Source organism: Cricetulus griseus, chromosome 2, assembly GCF_003668045.3.
Source record: "Cricetulus griseus strain 17A/GY chromosome 2, alternate assembly CriGri-PICRH-1.0, whole genome shotgun sequence".
NCBI classification, from domain to species: domain Eukaryota; kingdom Metazoa; phylum Chordata; class Mammalia; order Rodentia; family Cricetidae; genus Cricetulus; species Cricetulus griseus.
The window spans coordinates 332,184,097-332,209,365 of record NC_048595.1 but is presented as its reverse complement, the minus strand read 5'-3'; the positions used below and the strand labels follow the sequence as shown (position 1 = coordinate 332,209,365).

Below are 25,269 nucleotides of genomic sequence, written 5' to 3'. Positions count from 1 at the left end.
ATGGTTTCTAAGTTAGGAACTTGTTTCATTTCCTGTCTAACTTTTCTAGGCCTTATTTATTAGTCAATAACTTCTTTTTTTCATTTTTTAATTTGAATTAGAAACAAGATTGAATTACATGACAATCCCAGTTCCCTTCTCTCTCCTGTCCTCCCCTACCACTCCTCCCAACTAAAACCCTATCTATCACATATCCTTTCTTCTAATCTACACCTGACTCAACCTTTCTGCTCCCTCATGACTTCTGCATCCTTCCTCTTCTTCCCTTCTCATTCTCGTAGCTCCCTCCCCCCTCTTCCCATGCTCTCAATTTAGTCAATAACTTAATTTTTTAAAATTACACGCATTAATTTGTGTGTATATGTTAGTGTGCATGTACTCAAACTGTAGTATATGTATCAAGGTCAGAGGACAACTTGCAAACACCAATTTCTTCTTCCATTATTTGGGTTCCAGGGATTGAATTCATGGTATTAGGCATAATACACACGCCCTTACCTCTTATTGTTGGAGCCATTTCTCCAGCTCCTAGTTACTAAATTCTAATGTTTATTTTTCTTTTATTTAGCTCCCATTTTTTCTATGATTCTAAGAAATTGTCATTCAGCTTCCAACTGGTCTGCATTTGATGTGTCCATTTGTACTTCATGTTATATCCAAGATAAAGTTCTAACTTCTCAAGTGTGTTATGAAATTCTTTGTATTATCTGCTCCCATCTTGTATTCATCCCTGGACATTGACCCCTTCTTTTCTTAAAAGTAGGAACTGGTTATACAGCCCCAGATTGGCCCAGTTTTTTATGTAGCCCAAGCTGGCTTCAAACTTGCAGTGTTCAGCTTTAGCCTCCCATGCGCTGGGATTGTAGGCAAACGGACCCATACCCAGTGGCATCTGTATTTTTAACAACTTCTTCCTGGCCCAGTCTCTAGCCATGCATTAACACTGATTTGGTGACTGTAAGTTAGTTACCTACAATTCCATTGTTCTCTCTTCTGTAATTAAATTTCTGTCTCTCTATACTGTTTCTTTCCTTCTTCGTAAAACTGAAGCTTCTGTGCCCCTGTCCTGCCCTTCCCACCCTCTCATCACCAGGGAGCACGTTAGTCACCACTTTGTTTAAGCTCAAAAGTTTAGAGTAAGTGCCAGTCTGTGTGGTTTTAGAGCATGCCCTGGATTCCAGCATAGGTTAGATATTCCTATCTGAGAGGTTTATGGTTAGGTTCTCTTTATTTTGAAATATTTGAAAAATTTAGAAATATTTTCATGTACATAATGAGATATCTTGGGGATAGGACCCAGTCTAATACAAACTTAACTTTGTTTCTTACACACATAACCATTATAATGTGGAACATTCCATCCGTGATGTCATGCTAGTGTTTAAATAGTTTCAAAGTTTGGAGCATTTTGAGTTTCAAATGCCTGGATTAGAGATTCCCGTACTTCTGTGTCTTATCGTGATAGTCTGTTTACTGTCTGTGTCTCTCTAGACTTAAGATCATTGGATCTAGAACTGTTTGTTATTATGTGTTTTCAGAGTATGTCTGTGGAGTCACTATTATGGAATAGCTTAAACACTTTCAAAATGCTGCTGTGTTGCTGTAGTTTTCTTTTGTCCTTCTCAGCCCCTTCTCAGCCCCAAATAAAGACACAGATGCTATATTAATTATAAAACTGTTGGCTGATTGCTAGGGCTTATTGGCGAGCTCTGTCTTAATTATTAACCCATTTCTCTAAATCTATGTATTGCCACGAGGTTGTGATTTACCCATAATCCATCATGTCACTTTTGGGCATCATGGTGTCATCTTCCGGCACCTTTCTGCCTACCTGTCCCAGAATTCTCCACGTCCCTTAGTCCCTCCTATCTTCCTGCCTCTACTGGCTGTTGGCCAAACAGTGTTTTATTCATCAACCAATAAGAGAAACACACACACAGAAGAACATCCCCCATCACTGTTTCACTGTCTTTCCAATAAGCAGGATAACATTTTGGGTATTCTTTTTTTTTCTTTATATTTATTAATGCCTTTGGTGTTGCATGCCTTTAGTCCCAGCACTTGGGAGGCAGAGGCAGGTGGATCTCTGTGAGTTCTGGGCCAGCCTGATCAAGTTTCAGGACAGCCAGAGCAACATAGAGAAACCCTGTCTTGAAAAACAAAACAACAACAATAAAAAGATATATTTACTTTATGTGTTTGCACTTCTTGCGTTTATGTACATACGCATGCCACATGTGTGCCTGGTGCCCATAGAGATCATAAGAGGGCATCAGATTCCCTGGAATTTGAATCACAGATGGTTGTGAGCTGCATGTGATTACTTGAGAACTAAACCTGGTCCTCTGTAAGAGCAACAAGGGTTCTTAATTGCCAAACCATCTCTGTAGCCCCTATTTTAGTATTCTTACAGAGCTTTGGATTTTAAATATAACCATTATGAATAGTAATAGCATAGATTGCTGGAAAAAAAGATAAAAGTGCTTAGTTTAATAGTCCATCTTGTCTTTTCTATACTATTGAATAATTATATTGCAGGTATTATCTTTCCTTTTTGAAGACATGGTCTGCTCTGTAGTGCTGGCTGGTCAAGCATGTAGTCCAGCTTGGCCTTGAACTTGTGATCCTCCTGCCTTTGCCTCCCAAGTGTAGGTATTTGCCAATACACCCAGTAATTGTAGATAGTATTTACTAATACATGTTAAGTAGAATTCTGTCAGAAAACATTTTGTGGGATTTGAATTGTTACAGGATAATTTTTTTCTCATGAAAGTGAAAATATTGGGAATCTGGAGTTTCCAATAGTGTAGTAGCATTTTTTTTTATGATGAATAGCTTGTATAGCTGTATTATGTAGACTTTAGAACAGCAGACTATTCAATCTACAGAATAAAATTTGAATTTCAAGGTTTGCAAATTATTTTGTTCCAAACTGTGTAAGCAGGTCGCATAATTTTATTCAGTTGATTTTTTTCATTAGTATTTATTTTAGCCATACAACCAGTTGAAAAGTAAAATGTCCTAGGATTTAAGGTATATATGAATTTCATAGATATTACATTTTACTTAGTTTATGAGAAAGAATTTGAGAAGAAGCAGAGTATAAAGCATCAGTGGACATATCTAGGAAGACAAAATTCATGGCTGTTCACTTAAAATTTTAGCTAAAATGTGGTATTATATGTACATTAAAAAATTGTGGGTAGTGTTGTCACTGTCTACATGACTATTTCACTTATAATGGGTGCTAAATGTCTGAGTGATCCAAAGAAAGATGATGCTAAATGTTTTTAAATTGTCTCAGTTTGTGGGCATTGGACACACAGGGAAAACAATAATACCTGGACATGGCTGTTTTGTTGAGCAAGCATTTCCTGACTCCATCCTACAGAGCACCATGCTCCAGTTTGTATACACCTTCTATCCTAGAAAGCACCTTGTTTGTAGTTGCATCATAGAAAATTCCATAAGCCTCCAAACCCATGATAGTTAAGTTAGTGTATATAGTTTTGGTTGTTTGAGACAGGGTTTCTCTGTGTAGATTTGGCTGTCCTGGAACTTACTGTAGACCAGGCTAGTCTTGAACTCACAGAGATGAGCCTGCCTCTGCCTCCCAAGTGCTGGGATTAAAGGCCTATGCCACCACTGCCCAGCTGTTTTGTTTCCAGTAACTATAAAAATTTGAAGGCTAGCTTCTGGGTCTAGCATTTTTGAGTAAGGCATTATAGATGTTTCGATAAATGTTGGATAATTGAGTAGGAATTGCCATCTCAACATACCTATTTTAAAAATAGGGTTTTGCTAGTAAGTTGCCATGGCTGGCCTTGAACTTGTTATGTAGATGGAGATCCTCTTGCCTCAGCCTCATGTGCTGGGATTACTGACAGGTGCTACTGTTCCTGTCCTTTGGTATTTATGGTTGTGCAGAGTGCAACAGGATTTTTGATAGATTTATTATTTTATACTTTAGTATTAACTTGCTAGATCTTTCCCATTTCTCTTCAAAACATTATTTGTCTCACTTTGGCCATTTTCTTTTTTCTTTTTGGTGTTAAAAATCAAGTGTAGGGCCTTGTATTTGCTAGGCATGGGTTCTAACACTGAACTCCATACTCCTAACCCCAGTGTATTTTATCACATGGATATTTGTTAACATGACTAAGTTTATTTTTTTTAAAGACATTTATTATGTATACAGTGTTCTGTCTGTATGTATGCCTATATGCCAGAAGAGGGCACCAGATCTCATTACAGATGGTTGTGAGCCACCATGTGGTTGCTGGGAATTGAACTGAGGACCTCTGGAAGAGCAGTTAGGGCTCTTTACCTCTGAGCCATCTCTCCAGCCCCAGCTTAAAAGTTTAAAAACAGCTTCTTAAGGTGAATATTTTTTAAATGATGTATTATGAAAAATCAATGGAAAAAGTACTGTTTTTAATTGATAATAATGAATTTATATTATACAGTTCTGACAGTGCTTCTTCTTATTAAAAAGTCATTGACTTAGGCATTTAGTGAAGTAGCTTACTGATCAAGTCAGTAGAAGTTTTAATGACTCCATTCAAGTCTTTTGGTGTGTAGTTTTATGGCCTGGATATGGATGTATCTTACTGTGATTATTGAGTGTTTCTTTTATGGCACTAAAGCCTGTAAAACTATAAATTGAATAATAGGCAGGTGATTTTCTTTATTACACTAACCACTATGAACTTTTGTATGTTCATATTGTAATTTATTTTTATATGGCCATTAGTTTTTTATGCATATATATTTTGTGTCTTATATTGCTGAGGCCATAAAGTATAGATTACATTGTGTACTTCTTGTTTTAAGATTCTATTGAATTTTAAGTTTAAGCACATTGTATGTTCACCAAGTTTATCGACTGCATTATTTACAAACATACACTGTATTCCAAAATGGAGCTACTTTGCCGATTAGTACAGAATATTATCAGTGTTTATCACCTGTTTACCTCTAGTTATATAATTTATTACTTAGAACTTAACAAAAATGAACATATGACTTATAGTTGGCATGAACTTTACGGATTAAGCTTATAAAACATTTAAACCTCCCTAGATGGAATTTGTCAGTCTAGCAGCTTTTGTTTCCCAAATGGTCATAACAATTAATTGCTTATAATTTTGCTTAGGATATGTCAAGAATTGTTCTAACTTCTTGTTACTTACATCATCTTCTTGGTGACTCAATGGGTTCTATGAAACTATGGTTCAGGAAAGTATATAGGATTGTAGCATTCTAATGACACAAGTGGTCACCCATGTATGAGGTGGGAGTGATCTAAGGGAAGAGTAGTTAAGAGGGCCCGTCAGAGAACAATATCTTCCCCAAAGGAGAATTTCCTTCTTTGGTCCAAATGAAGCTCTAAACATTGCCAGACATAGACTGTGCAGCTTGCTAAATTGTAAAACTTTATTTAGTTATACCTGGGTAGTTTTTCTAGCCAACAATATATATTTCAAGTATTGTTCATTTCAGTCTTGGTTTGTACCAGTGGGAAAAAAATCTTTTATTGTGTTTCAATGAATGGTATTTAAAGTTCATAGCTATGGATAGTTATTTCTGAAAAGGATAAATATCCGTTAGAGTATAGTTTAAAATTAACTTGTATTAGATGGCACTGTTAATACTGAAGAATTGTTTTTTTTTTTTTAATGCTACAGCTGAACTAGCAACACATACACACACATACACACACATACACACACTCTCAACCACTTAATAAGGGTTTATGAACATGCTCTCATTTAATTTTCTCAGTATCCATATGTCATAGGTGAAAATACAGTCAATAGTGTTTTCAGTGTAATATTGTAAATGGGTAAGAGAGTTCTATATTGTAAAACAAATTTTGTACAATTCCCTAGTACCTGTGTCCCCCTGTGTTCTAATTTACTATTGCGGTTTCTATCATTTAACTATCCAATCAGTTAGTAGTTTCTTTAAATTCTTAAAAAGAGATTTTGTTTTATGTGTATGAATGCTTTGTGTGGATTTATGTCCATGCATGTAAGCCTGATGCCCACAGAGGCCAGAAGAGGCCATCAGATCCCTTGAAACTAAATTGAGTTCCAGATGTGAGCCATTAGATGGGCGCTGAGAATAGAACCTGAGTCCTTTGGAGGAACAGCCAGTGTTCTTAATCACTGAGTCATCTCTCCATCCCTGTTAGGAGTTTTTTAATGCTTGGAGTTTATTTATATATTTTTAAGAAAATACTTTATTTTTTCCCCCTTTTTCTGAAGATGAGGTATATAATTCTAATTTTCATTTTGCTTTCAATGTTACTGCTATTAAAATTTTTATACACAGAGTTTTGGTAAAATGTATCTACAGATGGTCTATATTTAAATTTAATAACGTTAATATTTTGCTATTGTGTCCCCCTCCCCACCTTTTTTTTTTTTTTTTTTTTTTTTGAGACAGGTTTTTCTCTGTTTAGCCATGAAATTCAATTTATGTAGAGCAGGCTTGCCTCAAACTCACCAGTCTCTGCCTTGAGTGCTGAGATTAAAGGTGTGAACTGCCACATCTGGCCCCTTCCACTTTTTCTTATTTTACCCATGTGCATATAGATGAGAAAAATGTTAATAAACTAGTGATGGCAGCACATGCCTGTAACTCTAGCTGTGACAAGGATAAGGGATAAAGGTTGTAAGTTTGAGGCTAGCCAGACTCCATATCCACTTAGCAAGACTGTATCAAACAAACCAGCTACCTCACTCACTCTACTTAAACCATTTGAAGTAATTAGAAATGTCTTGCTAAGCCTTCTCTACTTAAATTTTAAAAGACAAATTATAAGGCTGAGGTCATAGCTCACTTAGTACAGTGCTTGCTAGGATGCAGGGGTTCTGGGTTTCATCCCCAGCAACACTGTAGAAAATTGGCTGCACACTTGTAATCCCATGGAGTAGGGTGGGTAAATGGTAGGACTAATTTTAAGCAAAAAAAATTTATGTAATCAAGTATAATTACTTGATTAGAAGGAAAGATGCTTTGACAGATTAGAGACAAGAGGTGGACCTAAGGGAATGTTGTACTAGCCCAGGTGGGAGGAATGAAGATCAGGGCAGTGGATATGGTCACACCTGTAGTTGACAGGAGGACACACAGAAAAGTCAGCCATCTACATTTACTTAATCAAAGTCTGGAAAAGGTACTTGTGTAGGGCTTTCCTTTTGGGTTAGCACTGCTTGTTCCTAGGAGGGAAAGAAAGGAGCATTTGTTTCTCTATACTAGGCATTACACACATTATTTAACATGCTATTCTACAAATAACTCTGTGAGATGTTACTAACCTTATTTTTATAGAGGAGGAAATTGAAGTGCAGACTTGGAAGTAACTTTTCAAGATCATATTGCTGTTCAGTAGCTGATCTGGAATTCTAGCACGGGACTGACTAACTCTTAAGTCATAGTTACAAGATTGTTTTCCAGTTTGTTTCATGAAGAGAGGAAATTAATGGTGTTTTTTAAATAAATTAATTTTAATTGTGATCATCAAATTTTGAAAAATGGTTTGTTCAAAATGCAAGATTTTGCTGATCAACAGAACTTCATCTTTGATCTAAAGAGTAAACAGAACCTACTAACTAGCTTGATCTTTGATGTAATATTGCTGATAAAATAATGTTGGCCAAAAGATAATGTAATGTGTTAAGATAAATCTTTCTGCCAAAGCCGCCTGAGCCCCACTGCCACGTGTGAGCTTTACGCCAGCCGCCTGCCCGAGTTAGGCCCAAATGAATACACAGAAACTTGTATTAGGTTCAATGCTGCTTGGCCAATGACTAGGATTCTCATCTGTTAGCTCAGTCTTAACTATCATAAACATATATTTTATAAGACTTATCTTATCGGACGCCTTATTGGCATCCCTTCTTGCTGGTGGATCACATCGTGCTACTGGAGCAGGAGCGGAAGGGAAAAGAGGGCCCTTCCTGTTTCTCCTCTTAAATATGAGTCTCCTTGCTATGTCACTTCCTGCCTGGATCAGCACTTCTCTACTAAATTTCCCAGAATCCTCTTTGACTCCTAGTCCCATCTACTTGCTGTCTCTTTGGCCAAACAGTATTTTATTTAACAATCAATAAGATAAACATACACAGTACATTCCCCATCAGTAATGTGTTCAAAAAGTATTAATCATTTCAGCATATTGGCTATGGTCTGTTTGTTGTAAATATATTTATGATGGAAACTTGTTTCCGGTGTTTTTTATTGCAGATACAGAGATGTTCTAAACCAAAGATTCCCTAGCTGAAGAGACAAAAAAAAAAAAAAAAAAAAGCAGCAAGTGGGAATACTTAAAGTTGCAGATTAATGCATAGGCTTAGGTAGCTCTTAATTTAGCTGGTAAACGCTGCAAGCTGTAACAGAAAGTAGCTTTAGAGCTTTCCTGAAACAACATTAATGGCTTTTGGTGTCTTTTGAGCTCAGGAAAATAAATTTTGTGCTTGGCAACCCAGTACTTGGGAGGCAGAGGCAGGCACATTTCAGTGAGTTAGAGGCCAGCCTGGTCTACAAAGGGAGTTCCAGAACAGCCAGGACTGTTACACAGAGAAACACTATGTAACAGAGAGAAAAATAAATTATGCTGCCCTTAAGACCAAAATGTATCTTTGTAAAATGTCACATCTTGATTCACTTGAAAATAGTAAACTCTCAAAATTCCACACTGAACTTCAGTCAGTGTATCGCAGATACCATGCAACTTGAGTTCTCATGTGGCTTTCCTTAGAGAGGTGTTATCAACAGACAATTGCTTATCAAGCTACAAGTGTCAGGATCTGTGACTTAAGATTAATATTTATTTCTTTCTCATGCTGTGTGTCTCTTATGGGGCAGCTAGGAACTTTATTCTGTATGTCCTCATTTGTGGACATATACTAACCACCTTTGATTACTGTGACAGGTAAAGGAGCTGAGGCAGTCATGTGTAGACTTAAACTTGTGGATATTATCACTTCCTCCTACATTTCCCTGGCTAACATAAGTCACATGCACTAACAAACTTTGAAAGTGGTAAGATAGTACAATCTCACCAGATGCTTGGGAGAAATGTAATATTATTGCACAGCTCTAAAGCCTAAGCCTTTAGGAAGAATATGCAGAATCTTTCACTGTTGATTAGTATAATTTGGTAAAAGATGGTAAGTAGCTCTTAAATAATCATCTTTAGACTGAGTTAAAGGTATACTCCCAACCCCCAACTGCTGGAGATCAAGTCTAGGGTGGTCCTTTTTGGTAAGGGCTGCATCCTCAGAGCTTAATTCAAGATCTTTATGCTGGGTAGTTCTGTGGAGTGTCTGGTTACCCTCATCACTCTTCTAGTGCTTCCTTCCACTGAGGTGGACCCATGGCCACTCAGCCTAGTGACAACCTTCAGCAGACCACATAGCTTATGTGGGGTTTCTATTGCCATGATACAACACCATGACCAAAAGCAACTTTGAGAGAAAGGGTTTATTTCAGCTTACAACTCACAGGAATCATCAAGTCTAGTTACAGCAGCCACTCAAGGCAGTAATCTGGAGGCAGGAACTGAGGAAGAAGCCATGGAGGAGTGCTAATCTGCTCCTCCTGTCAGGGGTAGCACTCCCCACAATGGGTTGGGATGTGATTGGCAGGAAAATGTGCTAGAATGTGTGAATACTCTCCGTGAACTCCTTCAAATGAAACTCATACTCATTATTTTCCTACTTAGTGATACAACAATTTAAAAAATGTCTATCTAAAGTAGAATCTGGAGGATTCTAGCAGCCAAGAGGGGTTATTCTGCTGCACAATAAATTAAATATAAAGAACTTTCGAAGATAGTAACTTTTTATTATTAATACTTCAGCCAAAGAATGTCATAATTCTGAACTGCATTAGCTTCTGTTCAGTAAAGAGCAGCCTGTGGGGCTGGAGACGTAGTTTAGAGATTAAGAGCACTTCTGCTCTTTCAGAAGACTTGGGTTACGTTGCCAGCATCCACTTGGTGGCTAACAATTGTCTGTCCTTCTTGGCCATTAAGCATACATGGTACATATGCATACATACAGATGAACACTTAAGCATATACAATAAAGAATCTAAAAAAAACTTTTTTAAATTTTAAAAAATCAGCCTGGGTGCTCCCCCAAAAGATGCTCAAACCAAGTTAAGGAATCAGCATACTGGGAAAGGTTCTAGTTATAGCTGACACAAACAGTTCTTGGAAGTTGCCAAGACACTGAAAAACTATGGAAGAGCTTCATATGATTCAATAAAGTACTTGCCATGCAGACATGAGGATCTGAGTTCAGATCCCCAGCGTTCATGTACAATCCATCCCTTTAAACACGTGGCTGTAATCCCAGACTGAGGGTGGAGAAAAGATCCCAAGGCATTGTCTAGTCAGTCTAGTTTAACTGATAAGCTGCAAGATCCCAGCCTCAAAAAGACCCTCTCTCAAAAAGTAAGGTGGAGAATAACACCTGGCAGCCTCTGTCTAGCCCTCCCCATACACACATAAGGCTAGCACACCTGCACACATATACACACCCTTTCCCACACAAATAAAAAGTAGTGTCAAAAGTCTATATCCACTGTAATTCCCTGAAAAATCACATTACTGTTTACAGCATGCAGCCTGCATATGGGGAAGCTGTGGGTTTGATTATTGAACAAGATGTCTATGTGATTATTGTAACATCAAAGACGGTTCCATTTACTAGCTCCTGAAAGGGGTTGTAAAATAGGTCCTTTGGTATTAAAAAAAAAAAAGCGAAAAGAATTTACAAAGATAATTATCTTAAGGTAGTTTAAGTTAAATAAAAATTAAATAAAATTTAAGTTAAATAAAAGTTAAATAAAAAAAAGTTAAATAAAATTTAAGTTTTTAAAAATTCTTGAAAAAGCCCAAACTTTTTAGTATTTGAAGAAGAGAACTAAATACTAACCTGCTTGTGGTTAGAGGGTAAAAGAAAATTTCAGTTTTATAGCAAAGGAAGTTCATGAAGTTTTACATAGTCTTAAATGCAAATCTGTTTATCATAGCATTCAGACATGCTTTACAAATTTATATCACTTGTGATACCTACTTGTAGAGTCTGTTAACTGTTCTGTCTTTGTCACCTTAAACTTCCCCCCCCCCAGTGTCTCTCTGCTTGCAAAAAAGTCTCTTGTGAAATCTTGCTTTCCCTATTTTTGAAGTGTGTTTGGAATATTTTAAAGTATAAATATTTCTCTATTTTTATGTGGCATTGTAAAATATACAGTTTGGTTAAATTGTTTCTGTTATGAATAAAATTTTTATGTTTAACAGTGAAATCTTTTATTTTGATGCTGGAAAGTGAAGTAGGTAACTTAAAATGTCCAATAGTTACTGATCTGACTAGAGGAATCTCTGTCTCTCTTAGGCCTACTTTCCAATCTGTTTTGTCATTACAGTTTTTGGTTAAGTGTATTGTAAGGATAATTGCTCTCACATGTTTGCTTGTGATATAAATCTATTAAGAAAGATGCAACATCAACAACTATTTCTATGCAAAATGTGTGCTGAACACTGGTGCTAGCCCAAGGTCTAAAAAATAGTAAGGGTGGCAATTGGTGGGACATATGGTCACAAAAAGCATGACCATATTTTGTTACACAGACACTAGAAGTTTCTAAAATGTATAATTTTTTTCAAAAGTTTATAATTTTGGAAAATTTGCTACATAATGCAGTACAAATGAATAATTATTGTGAAGTTCAGCAGCTCAATCTGGACTTCTAAGCTTTTGTGAGCTGAGTGGTTAATATATACAGACATAGTATTTCTACATGCATATGTGAAGAGACTTTCTCTAGGCAACGTTACAAGTCTACAACTTTGGAAACCTCCAGTGAGCCTTTCTCTTTATCAGGATAAACTAGGGTTCAACAGTTCTCACAGGCTACTTTCTTCTGGACAGGGTTTTAACTGTGCTCAGGTTTTCATTGTGATACAATGTTCTTATATAAAACAAACTATTTGTTTCAAGTGTAAGTTAGCATCCTGTACATTATTGTAACAAAAGGCTACCACTGTCAACACTATCCTCCTCTGAACTTTTCATAGTCCCAGTAGAAACTCTGACCCATTATCTGATATTTGTTCTCAGCCTTCCAGCTTCTGGCAGCCATCCTATAGCCTATGTGCTTTGAGGTTTCTTGAAACTTGCATGTTTCCTTGGCAACTGCTTTATTTCATTCCCCACAATGTCTTCAAGGTTCATCAGTTGTGTATTATGTGCCAGAATCAGCTTTCTTGGAGTAAATATTCTGTTGTGTGTATATTCACCACAATGTGTTTATCCACTTACCTGTGAATAGATTCTGAAATTGTTTCCACCTTTTGGCTATTTGTGATTAATGCTGTTACAGTTGTTAAGTGGGCAAGCATGTCTTTGAGTTCCTGTTTTCAGGGTCTTTGGTTATATACTCCGAAGTAAAGTTGTTGGATACTGCAATAACTTCCATTTTAACATTTTGAGGGGTGGGTGCACTCCTTTTCATGGTGCTACAGTGAACAAATTTCTCCACACCCTTTGTCATTTATTGCTGCTTTCTGTTTGTTTTGGTAGTAATAACTTCTGTAGTGAGCACAAAGTAGGCTTTTTTTTGTTTATTTGTTTTATGAGTTTTTAATTGTGAGATATGGTCTTACTATTTAGCATTTTTGTCTTGGCATTCGATATATAGACCAGGTTGGTCTGGAACTCACTGAGATTTGTCTGCCTCCGGAATGCTGGATTAAAGTGGTGCTCCTCCAGATCCAGCCTTGACCGTCATATCTTAAAAGCTTTTTGTTTGTTTGTTTACTTTTGTTTTCCTGAATATTTTTGCATGTATTTGTGTAGCCATTAAGCTTTAGCTCAGACACATAGTTGTTCTTATGTTATGTTTGTAAGGAACTGCCACACATGCCTCCAAAGTGGCTGTACCTTTTTGTAGTCCAGTGATGGATGTTATGCTTCCTGGTCTTCTTGCCCTTGCCAAGCATTTAGTGTGATCAGTGTTTTGAAATTTAGCTTTTTTTTTTTTTTTTTTTTTTTGAGACAGGCTCACTCTGCATAGCTCTGGATGACTTGGAATTCACTATGTAGATCAGGCTGGTGAAATTTGGCTATTCTAGTAGATCTGTGGTTCCATCTATCTCACTATTGTTTTAATTTTGATTTGTGATTGCCAAATGACACATGATGTGGGCCACCTTTTCATATGTGCTGATTATCATCTGATTGTTATATTGTTGTTTGAGACTATAGGATCCTATTATGTATTCCTGATTGATCTGCAAATGGGTATACAGATCATGCTAGTTTGAACTTATAGCATTCTGCCTCTGACTCTTAAGATCTGGGGATTAGAACATGCCCCACCATGTCCCTGTTGTGTGTCTGCTTTGATGAGGTGCCTGATAGCATCTTTTGCTTACTTCTTTTTTTTTAAAATTCTTTAATTACTACTCATATTTACATATCCATCTCCCCATTCTCTTGCCCTCCCATCCTCCCATGTTCCCCACCAACACCCCCCCCAATTCACCCCCCAACTCCTCCCCAGGGATAGTGAGGCCCTCCATGGGGGAACCTTCAAAGTCCGTGATATCATTTGGGGGAGAGCCTAGGCCCTCCTTGCTGTATCTGGGCTGCAATAGTATCCCTCCATAGGGAATGGGCTCCCAAAACCCATTTGTGCTCTAGGGACTGGCTCCACGGTTAGAGGTCCCATAGACTGTCATCTTGGCCTCCTAGCTGGCACCCACATTCAGAGGGCTTGGTTTGGTCCAATGCTGTTTCCCCAGCTTTATGACTAGGGTCTTCATGCCCTCACTAGGTCAGGCCATTTGTTTTTGCGGGTTTCTGCAGTACCATCGTGGCTGTTTTACTCTTCCCTCCTCCCTCTCCACAACTGGATTCCAGTAGTATGGTTCAGTGCTTAGCTGTGGGTGCCTGTTTCTGCTTGGAACAGCTACTGGATGAAGGCTCTCGGAATGGTAATCAAGGTAGGCATTAATCTCATTATAGGGGAAGGGCATCAATGGCATCCTCTCCACTGTTGCCTGGCTTCTTAGTTGGGGTCATCCCTGTGGATCCCCTAACACTTTCCCTGTGCCAGACCTCTCTCCAAACCTGTACTGTCTCCCTCTATCAAGGCATCTCCTTTCTTGCCCTCCTCTATTCCTCCCCTGTCTCCCCTCCCCCTCTTGTTCTCCTTCCCTCTCCCCTTCTTCCCTTCCTACCCCCCACTTTGGTCAGGGGTTCTTGTCCCCATCTCCTTCTTCGAGGGACTCTTCCTTGTTTCCTAGCTCCTCTTTTTTGCCTACTTCTTAATTAGGTTGTTTTCTTAGTGAAATTTATGAGATGCTTGTGTATGGTGGATTCGATTTTTTAAAATTGAGATAGATGTTTTGCAAATACAGTCTCTTAGTGTGTAGCTTTTTTATTTTTGAAAACAGTATATTTTTTATAGTACAGTAGCTTTCATTTTAATGAAATACACTTAACCAATTTTTGTATGTCAAGAATCATATTTTTGGTAGCTACAATCTAAGTGCCTACGACAAGAGCATCAGAATCTTGGTAGTTTTTGTTTCTTAATATTAGACCTTTGATCTGTTTTGGATAATTTTGTTGAAAGGCTTAAGGTCAGTTTATAGAGCATAGGAAGAAGGCTCAGTGGGTATAGTACTTGCTGCACAAGTACAAGGACCTGATTTCAAATCCCCGGAACTCATATGAAAAAGGGACAGCCTGAGCCTCTGTGGTTTTTGGGAGGCACAGACAGCAGATTCCCCAGAGATTGCTGACTTGCTAGTCTAGCTGATTTGTGTACTTCAGGTCCAGTGAGCTACCTTTCTCAAATAATGGCTGCTACACAGACACGACAGACCAACAGATGCAATATTAGTCATCATATAAATTTTTTTCCCATCTTAATTACATTGCCTAGGCTCCTTTTCCAAAGGTCAGTTGATTATATTTCAATACTCTATTTCTGCTCTATTAGTTGTGTTATGTTGATTCACTTATCTTTTGTGTATCCATTGCCACATGCAGACATGTTTTAAGTTCCACAATCAGGAATTTTTGGCAACTTAGTGGGATTTTGATAGAGAATATAGAATAATTTGAGAAGAACTGATACTTTAACAATACCATGTATCTTTACTCATTAATATAAAATATATCTTTGTTACTTAGATATCTTACTTTTTCCTTAACTAGAGTTTTCTACTTTTGCTTATAAAGATCTTTTACATGGTTAGGTCTTCGTCTAAATATTTAAATTGTATATCACTTAACTGTAGGAATAAATTCTGAGAACTGCATTGGTGATTTCTTCATTAGATAAACATAGAGTGTACTTTAGTGAACTGAGATACCTGTGATCCTCTGAAAACCTCATGATTTGTTGATGAAATGCTGTTTTATAGCATGACTATATTGTTGGGTTGACTTGTGCAATTATGTTTTTAATATCACATTCTAGTTGCTTATTGATGGTAGCTAAAAAAAAAAAAGCAGTTGTATTGTGTAACCTTACTCTTAAAATCATTAACTACTTCCAGGAGATTGTTCAAAGATACCTTGTGTTTGGGCTCAGATAGACTATGATGTCATTGGTAAACAATGACCATTTTATTCTTGACTAATATACTTAGTTTTCTTTCCTTCTTTCTCTCTTCTTTCTGACTGATTGATTGATTGATTGTGCTGGATGTCCTGGAACTCCCTGTGTAGACCGGACTGGCCTTGGTTTGCCTGCCTCTGCCTCCTAAGTCCTATAATTAAAGGTGTGTGCCACCAGGACCAAAGATTTTCATTTCCTGTACATAGTGCATTAACTTGAACTTGCAGTGCATTACTGATTATATGTGGCTAGAGAAAATAGTCTTGTCTTTTCTTCTGATTTTAGAGAGAAAGCTTATAGTTACTTACCGTTAGGAGTGATCTGAGTTGTAGTGCTTTTGTATATGTTTGTTAACTGATGTTCCAGAAAAAAGCTATAACTATGTTAAAAACTATACAAAGGGTAGCATGTACTGCTTTTCCAAAGGATCTAAGTTTGATTCCCAGCACCTATGGTGAGCGGTTCACAACTGTTTATAACTCCTGCTCCATAATTATAGAGGGGTCACCAGTATGCACATGCACACATCCACACACAGACCCCCACAATACACAGTATTAAAATAAAGTTTAAAATGTTTTAAGTTTTTAAAAAAGATTTATTTCATGTGTATGAGTATTTTGCCTTCATGAATATATGTGTATGTACCACTTTGTACCTGAAGAGACCAGAAAGAAGAGGGCATCAGATCCCATGAAGTTGTAGTTACAGCAAGTAGTGAGCTGTAATGTGGACTCTTAAAAAAAAAAAAAAAAAAAGATTCTACAAGGCTAACTGGCTAAAACCTCACTATTTCATAGACAAAAAAGAAGGTTGAAGATCCAGAACTAAATTATCCCAGGGTATCTTCGGTCTCTAATAGCTATTCATTGCCCACCTCTATGTCTAACTTACATTCTTGTGAGTGTAAGGAAAAACCTTTTTGGACTATATTATCAGGCCACTGGTTTCTACCACTTCATCAGTTGAGAATGTTACAAGATAGCATTTGAAACCTACAGTACAGAATTCTCCACTTTGGTGAAACCCATCTTACCTGATGTTTCCATCAATGTATTTGAAAAATGCCTTGAATCATAACTTTCTGTTTGGCAAGTACAAAAATTTCATGTTGGAAGTGTGTTCAGGACAACATGAATAAAGGCTATTCTGTGTGTGTGTGTGTGTGTGTATGTGTGTGTGTGTGTGTGTGTGTGTGTACTGTGTGTGCTTGGTGTCCTGAGGGCAGAAGAGGATGTTAGAACCCCTCAAACTTAAGTTACCTCAAACTTAATACCCTGTGAGTATTCAGAACTAACCCTGAGTCACCTGAAAGAACAGGAAGTGCTCTTAACTGTTGAACCATCTCTCCTCCCTGCCAGCCTTTTTATTCTTTTAATGCCAGGTTTATATGGTTCTTTTTTTTTTTCTCTCTCTCTCCAGTTTCCTATGATAGATGCTTAGATTGTTGAATTAGGTCTTGTGATATCCTTTGTATTATATTATAAATATTAGTTCCTATCACAAGTTTTCCCTGCTCAGAGGCATAGGCGAAAGGACACCTATGATCAGAAGACATTTACATTTTATTGATTTGACCAGCTGACAGTTTGAAGTTAGTATTAAGTATTCAACTATAGATATTATTGTAATAAATCTGAATTATAAGGTAAATTAGTTTTGATGAAGAGATTACAAGTGGAATATTTTCACTGGTATTTCCTTTGAACTTAAAGCACTTGTAGGGTCCTTATTTTTCCTTTTATTCTATTCTGTATATTTTCACAGAATATTAAAATGGTGTCTTGATAATTTGACACACACACAAACACACACACACACACACACAAACTAAGGTAGACAAATGAAGGTCAGGGGACAATTTGTGGTTTTCTCCTCCTATGTGGGTCGAAGGAATTGAGCATTTTTACTTATTAAGCCATTTTGCTGTCCTCTTTAATCCTATTATCCTTAATTTTCTCATGAATAATTGTCTGCTGCTGCTTTTTAGAGAATACAGTATGCTGAAGACAATTTAAAATTTCTACATTGATTCAAATTCTTGAGAAAATTTAAGATCATTAATTAAGGGTGATTAATACATTTCAGGTCCAAGATAATTACCATGATGTGGAAAACATATATTATTACTTTATCACTTATATTAGAATCTCAGTAATATTTTTCTATGGTTTAACATGGAACTAAACACTTTCTGATTTAATATGAATTTGGGTTAATTCAATTTGTAGGAAGTTGGAAACAAACACAATGGGTTCTGAAAAAATGTCTAAGGATTAATTAATTCCTTAGAGATTGTGTAAAATTAGGAATTTTATTCTATACACAATGGATCATTTCTGGTCTTGAAATTAGTAGCCTAGCTTTAAAGTTTATGAAGTGATATTCAGTTACATGCAGAAAAAATTTAAAAAGTACTGCTGACTTCTCACCAAAGGAGATACATGCATGTGTGCATGCACACAAACACATACACACCACTCCAGTATTCAGTTGCTTAATTCTTGTAGTATGTTTTGCACACATCTGAAATTTGGGCAGATTTTGGTGGGAAGTGTGTCTGCTCTGTGTTGTGTGTGCTATGATAGCTTAACAGAAGTGTTCAACAGAAATCATGTTCATGAATGGCAAAGCAATACTGGCTCTCAGTTCCTCCTCTTTACATGGGCCTCTCTGGGGGCAGTTTGATCTTCATACCATGATCTCTGAGTTCCAAGAGTGACACATCCCAAGAATCAATGTCCTAAGAGATAGGACGTAGAAATTGCTTATTTTTCAAACCCTGCCCTGGAAATACACATAGCTTCATTTTCCTGAACAGGTAGCACTGAGCTCACTGAGGGGGGACATGGCCTCCAGCTGCTAGTGGCAAAGTGGAGTGTCAAAGAAATTTGGAGCTACAGTTTTGAACTATCACAGCAGATAAGGGGACATTGACCAAATTATTTTTAGTTAATAAGCTTAATTTGCTTCAAAGTAGGGGTATTATTTGTACTTTGGATTAAGAAGTTTACTCTTATTCAGATTGTTTTTGGTACAATTTGAGCAAAATTGTTTCAGTCATTTAAAACATTTGAAAAATTTTAAGTTGAAAACAAGCACAATGGGTTCTAATCAAAAGGCTGAGGATTAATCTCTATGGGTTTCTATAGGATTAACAATTTTACATACACAAGACCAACAAACAAGTTCTGGTCTTGAAATTACTAGCTTAATTTTAATGTTTATAAAGCTGTATTCAATTATTTATAGAAATTTAAAAAAATATTGCTGATACCTTACCAAAGGAGACACATGAGTGTGTGTGCACACACAAACACACAGTGTGTAGACCATTTCAGTATTCAGTTGTTTAGTTCTAGTAGTCTTTTTTTCTTTTTTTTTTCTTTTCTCCTTTTTTTTTTCTGCTCACAAATCTGCAGTTTGAGTAGATTTTGGCAGGGAAGTTTGTCTACTCTGTTGTATATGCTCTGTATGCTTTGAAACATTAGAATAAGAATTTATAAGCTGCCTCTATTCTCAACTACTTTTGAGCTAGGGAGACCAATTGAGATCATGACTTGAGTCCTGCTTTGGCAAGTTGCTATTTCAAAACAATCAAGCAGCCCAGTATTTAGAAAATCTAAATGAAGAAAACTGTGAAGCACTGATGAAGGAAGTCAAGTACATTGGTTTTGTACGCCGTTAATCCTAGGATTCTGGAGTCAGAGATAGGTAGATCTCTGTGAGTTCAAGGCCAGTCTTGAACTCGGTGAGTTTAAGCAAGAGCTACATAGTGAGACCTTGTCTCAGAAAGTAAGATAAAAAGTTTTTGACCTGTGAAGTATACTCCAAAGAGGATGAAAAGCAAACTATATCATGAAAGAAATGTTTCCAATACACTCACTCATCCTTGAAAGATAACTGTTTGCAGTTCACGAAGAATTTGGAAGACAGTATGGCATGGTGGCACAGGCCTGCAATCCCACCTCTTGGAAGGCTGAAACAGGACTATGGCAGTTTTGAAGCCATCCTGAGCTATGTAGCAACAAGACCCTGACCTCCAAAAAGGGGTGGTGGTGGTGGAAAAGATACTTGTTCCATAAAGACCAGTGATCTCAATAAAGGTAGGAGATAGCCAAGTCCATAAAGTTGTTCTCTGACTTTTACATGTGTACCTTGGCTCATGCACTGTCCTATACATACACAATAATAATAAATAAAAAAATTTAAAAATAGCTCATCTAAAATGTGGGACAAGGTGCTAATAACAGTGAGATAGCTCTCTTTACCTATTAGAATGGCTAATAGCTAGAATAATGACCATACTCAAATACTAGCAAGAATAGGAAAAAAGGCCTCACTTATTGTTAGTGGAAATGCATAGTGGTTCAGCTATGTTAGAAAGCTATGTTAGTGTGGAAGTTTATTAAAAACCAATATAATCATAAGCTTAGCAATTCTTCACATAGATATTTTCCCAAATGAACTAAAATTCTATGTTCTCACAAAAGCATTTACATTGTTTTTGTTGTTGTTGTTATTTTTGTTTTGTTTTTTGCAAAATAACACAAGTGTTCATCCATGACGATATGAATTAGGAAATTTAAAGTTGTAACTGCAGATTTTTAAAGAAAACATCATTTCATGAGTTATTATGTAGAGACTATTATTATTACACAGAGAATTCTTCAAACAAAATAAGTACACATTTGCATTTATTGGAATCGTAGACTGTCATTATTAGAGGTGTTAAAGCAGTCAACTCCTTGGCTTAAAAACCGAAAGCATAACATCTGGAAACAAAGGGATTAAATGCTTTCCTCACAGGGAGCTAGTAAAATGTAAAGCCAGGCTTAGAAATAAGTCCTCTCAATATCCTGTCTTTCTTCTGTCTTCGAATTTATACACACACACACACACACACACACACACACACACACACACACACACAAATAAATAAATGAATTATATACTTTAATAATGGTAGCTGATAATTACAAACACAACTGGCAGAGATTTATCCTTTGGGCAAAGAATTAAGATCAATACTTTAGATATCTGGAAATGTGATCAGTCCAATTACAAAAAAGTAAATGGTTATATGATTCTCAGTGCTATCTTTTAGCTTTTGACCACTGTTAGGATTGATGCTGTATAAAGATTTCAAGACACCACTGTCACTCTTTTGGGCATATCCTTAGTAATGGGATGACCACATCAAATGATAATTCTGTGTTTAATTTTTTAAAGATACCACCACATTATTTTGCACAGGTGTGTACCATCTTATATTCCACAGAGATTCCAGTTTCTCTATGTTCTTGTTAATAAGTATGGTCTGTTTATACATAATTATCCTAGTGGATATGAAGTGGTATGTCATTGCATTTAATTCTTAGTAACCTTGAACATTTTTCATTTACTTACTGGTCATTTATAAATATATAAATGCTAACATGTTATTTCCCTCCTTTTATTTTTTGCTGCTAAATCTTTGAAAGCTTGGGAATTATCCCTATTCAGTGTATTGGTCTTGCCTATTTGGAAACTTAAAAACCAAAAGCCAGAAAAAGTTAGAATCCTTTGATCTCATTACAATATATCAAGTCTTAAAAGTTTTTCTTATAAAAAAAATTTAAATTGTGGGACTGGGATGTATAGCCCAGTCATCTGTAGAATACCTGCCAAATATGCAGAAACTCAGCTTCAGTCCCCACCACCACATAAACTGGCATGGTGGTATAGGCAAGAATACCTGAAGCTGAAAGAAATCCTTGTCTACATAGGGAGTTCAAGGCTAGCTAGAGTATGTGAGACCTATGTCAAAGGAAAAAGAAAGTCATGAAAGGGATTAAGGGATTGATTTTTATGCCTAATTTAACTTTCAACTCAATATTCAGGTCTTTTTTCAGTTTCGTGAACAAGACAGTAGACTGGACTAACAACACTGAAGTAATCATACAAATAATTTCTATTTAAATTGCTTCTAGATTGAGAATGAAATGAAGAAGCTTGTTCTTATAACAGGACCCCCCCCCCCTTCCCTGATGCCATCATTTAGGAATTGGCATTCCAGAAAAGTTGATACTGTTTTGCATGTTTTTGCCTAGTCTTGACAAACCAACCACTGTACCCTCACAGAGAGCAGTCCAGTACTTGTCATTGGTGGCCTTTTTGTGAGAGTGTCTGTAGACTGACATAAAGTGCCGCCTGTTGTGAACTGTCAAGTGAGAGTTTGCCAAAAGCTCAGCAGACAGAACTAATTGGGGAGAAAAAGGGCTTTTGTACCGTCTTCTCTTTCTTTCCTTTCATTTTATTTTTAAGAAGACAGATACTGTTAAAGTAGCATGTTTATGTAAGTCTGTCTGCTTCTCTCTCTTGATGGCAGAGATCATTCTTTAACTCCAAATCTTGCACTGCAGGTTATTGAGCACATCCACATGGAAGCTGGCACAGGACCAAACTCAAGACACACAGCTTATAACAGTTGATGAAAAACTGGTAAGGATTTCCTACAACATGCTGCTATGAATCTGCCTTTGGGGTTGTTTTGTAAAATAGATTATTCAGTATAGTGTTCTGAGTTCTTCTAGGAAAGTTCTACACAAACCTTAAGATTTTCACAATAACATAAAAAAATTGACTATTATATGCAAACTATCATATACAAATACTAAGAAATTAAGAAAGGTTTCTATTTTTGAAATCCTTATGAGTAGTAATTGGAAGTCCTATTTTGAAATAAGTACATTGTTTTTAAATTTGCTAAGTTACATTTCTGTTTGAGTTATATGATACTTACAAGTGCTTTCTAAATTAAATATATTGGTTTTTTTTTGGAACCATGCAGTGTTAATGTCACTGTCTGTTTGTATGTGTGCCCATAGACATCATTTCTGCATACTATGAGTTAAATTACAGCTAACAAATGAATATTATGTTTCCATCATCAGTCAATAAAATTTGGAAGCTATCATTTAAAAATAACTTCAGTGTTTAGATTCATCTTGTTATAAAGGGCTTATATGATACAACAGCACTACTTTTGTAAGGTTCTCAAGACTACTGGCACAAATATATAATAGTAGAATAAGTATGCATTTCATTTATTATTTGGTTTATGATTAAATGCAAGTGTCTTTTAATTACCCCCTACTATGCAAGCTCTCAACACTGAGCTCTACCCCAGCACCACCAGTCCCTTTCTAATGATAGAATCTTTTATCACTGACTTTGAACCTATAAGTACAATCCAAACAAGCCATTCTGAAATTCCTGTTTATACTACTAAAGATAATAGATGGATAAATAAATAGAAAAGTTAGCAGACAGTTTGGAAAATTCCTGACTTATACCTCAGGTTAACTGATTTTTATTCAAATTGTCTGTCTGTTGACACTGTCCTCATCTTGGTGTAGACAGTGTCATGTAGATTACTGCAATGATGTCATAATTGGTCCCCCCAACCCAGAGTATTTTAATCTCTTTCTGATTCATTTTCCCCAGGATAGTCAGGATAGATTTTATTTTGTGTTTTTAAGATAGGGTTTTTCTGTATTACAGCCTTGGCTGTCCTGGAACTCTCCTAGACAACCCTGGCCTCACCAAGATCTGCTTGCCTCTGCCTCCTGAGTGCTGCATGCACTACCACACTCAGTGATTTTTTTTTGTGTGTGTGTTGGTTTTGCTACCTCTTGTGCATAATCCTTTGGCAACTTCTATTACCCTGACAGTTAACTTTAAAGTCCTGATTGTTATGTTTTTGTTTAAATTAAAGATAAAGAAAAAGAGGAGGCAGCATGATGAGACATATTAACCAGTTTATTATAGGCCCGACAGAGTAGGGAGACTAAGAGAGAAGAGAAACAGAGTTAATGGCTGACCGCCATGGCCGGTCGCTATAGAGAGAGAAGAGAAGCAGAAGCAAACAGAGAGAGAGTGAAGAAGAAGCAGAGAGAGCGAAGCAGGGAAGTTGGAACTTTTAAAGGGAAGACTGTGCATGTGCACTGAGGTTCCACACATGCCCAGAGTCCTCACGCAGGCTGTAAATGCGTGGTGGGTGATGTGGTGATGGCACGTCCCTGTGTGTGCCCTGACTGTTGTCAGGGGGCCAGGGTCTGTCTCAAAGAGGTAGAGCCGATCAGCATTAAAGCCTGAACCTTTCACTGATGGCCTTTAAGGCCTTAAATGATTTAGTTCTTTTTTCTGTCTAGGTTTGTTTTGTACCATTTGTTTATAGAATAGTCTGTAGACATGGAACTTACTATTCTTTTTTCTTGCATTCAGACTTCCTGCTTCCCTATGCAGATGCTTTGTACTAACCCCAGGTCTTTATTCAGTCACCATCTATTCATTGTAGAAATACAATCAAATATTCTTGTTTAGTTTAGAACAAAAGAAACAAGGCAGTTGTGTGTAAGAGGAACATGTCTTTACTGTGACATGTATTGTAGTCATTAGTAAATGATAGCACTAGAGTTTAAATTTCTCTCTCATTGAAACAGAGATTAGCTTATTGTTACAGTATTATTGTTTATTCAAATTTTATAGAATTTATTAATAGTATTTCCTGGTTCTTTCTATTTTAAAGAGTCAACCAATTTACATATTACTCTAAACCAGCAGTTTTCAACCTATGGGTAGAGACCCTTTGGGAGGGTTGAATAAGCCTTTTGTTAGACCCCTGGAAAAACTCAGGTATCCGGGGTCCCAGGCCACGACCGGGGTCACCCCAATCACCAGGCAGATTCGAGAGCTTGATGCAAACTGCATAAGGCTTTATTGTTTTTTAACAAACTAACCCCATGTTAGCTGGGATCTTTCACCACCCGCCATGGCGGATGGCTAGCAAAGACAGCTCCTAGGGGCTGCATAGAGATCTTGTAGGGCAGCGTAAGGCGAGTGTCTAGGGGTACGCACAGGCTCAGGATTGGTGTGCCTCCAGGCTTGGAGGGCTTGCCCTGTGTTGATTTGCCAACTGGTTGTTATGGCCCATAGGCCCTCCCAGGGTGGTTGCTATGCTCCGCGAGTCATTGCTGTGCACTTGTCCGTAAAGCACACCCAGTGCCGTAAAGCATAACGCCACCAGCTAATTTCTGATTGGTTCCTTGCCACGAGGCAGCGATCTGACTTTCTAGTGACTAGGACAAGGTCAAACAAGCATGTGTTCAGCTGTTATGGCTGTTGACAGGGGCAGGCATCTGACCTTAGTGAATAGACAAGGTCAGACAAGCTGTTATGGCTGCCGAAATGGGGAGCTGGTACCTTCACTTTTTCACAGGCGTCGCATATTCAGATATCCTGCATATCAGATATTTCCATTATGATTAATAACAGTAGCAAAACTACAGTTGGGAAATAGCAATGAAAGTAATTTTATGGTTGGAGGGGGTCACACAACATTGTCAGTGACCTGCTGAATTAGTTCGGGACTTCAATTGGAACCCTGGGTCCATTCCTGTGTTGGGGTGGGGGGGTGTGGATGAGGGAAAGAAAAGGAGGATAATGTCAGTCAATACTGAATGCACCCAATTTATTCATGCATCTTCTTAAGTAATCATCCAAAGGTGGGGGCAATGGCAGAAGACTTCTATTATCATGTATAAAGGCAATTATTTCACTTAATATTAAAGACAT

At 37.1% G+C, this 25,269-nt stretch overlaps 1 protein-coding gene across 1 annotated transcript in view; it reads left to right on the top strand.

Moving 5' to 3' along the window:
- Ndufs4 (NADH:ubiquinone oxidoreductase subunit S4) overlaps window positions 1–25,269 on the top strand; it is a 103,363-nt gene that overhangs the window by 15,549 nt on the left and 62,545 nt on the right. The window contains exon 2 of the mRNA XM_027401435.2: window positions 22,056–22,134. Coding sequence (XP_027257236.1) covers window positions 22,056–22,134 — 79 coding nt within the window. The remainder of the gene's footprint in view (window positions 1–22,055; window positions 22,135–25,269) is intronic.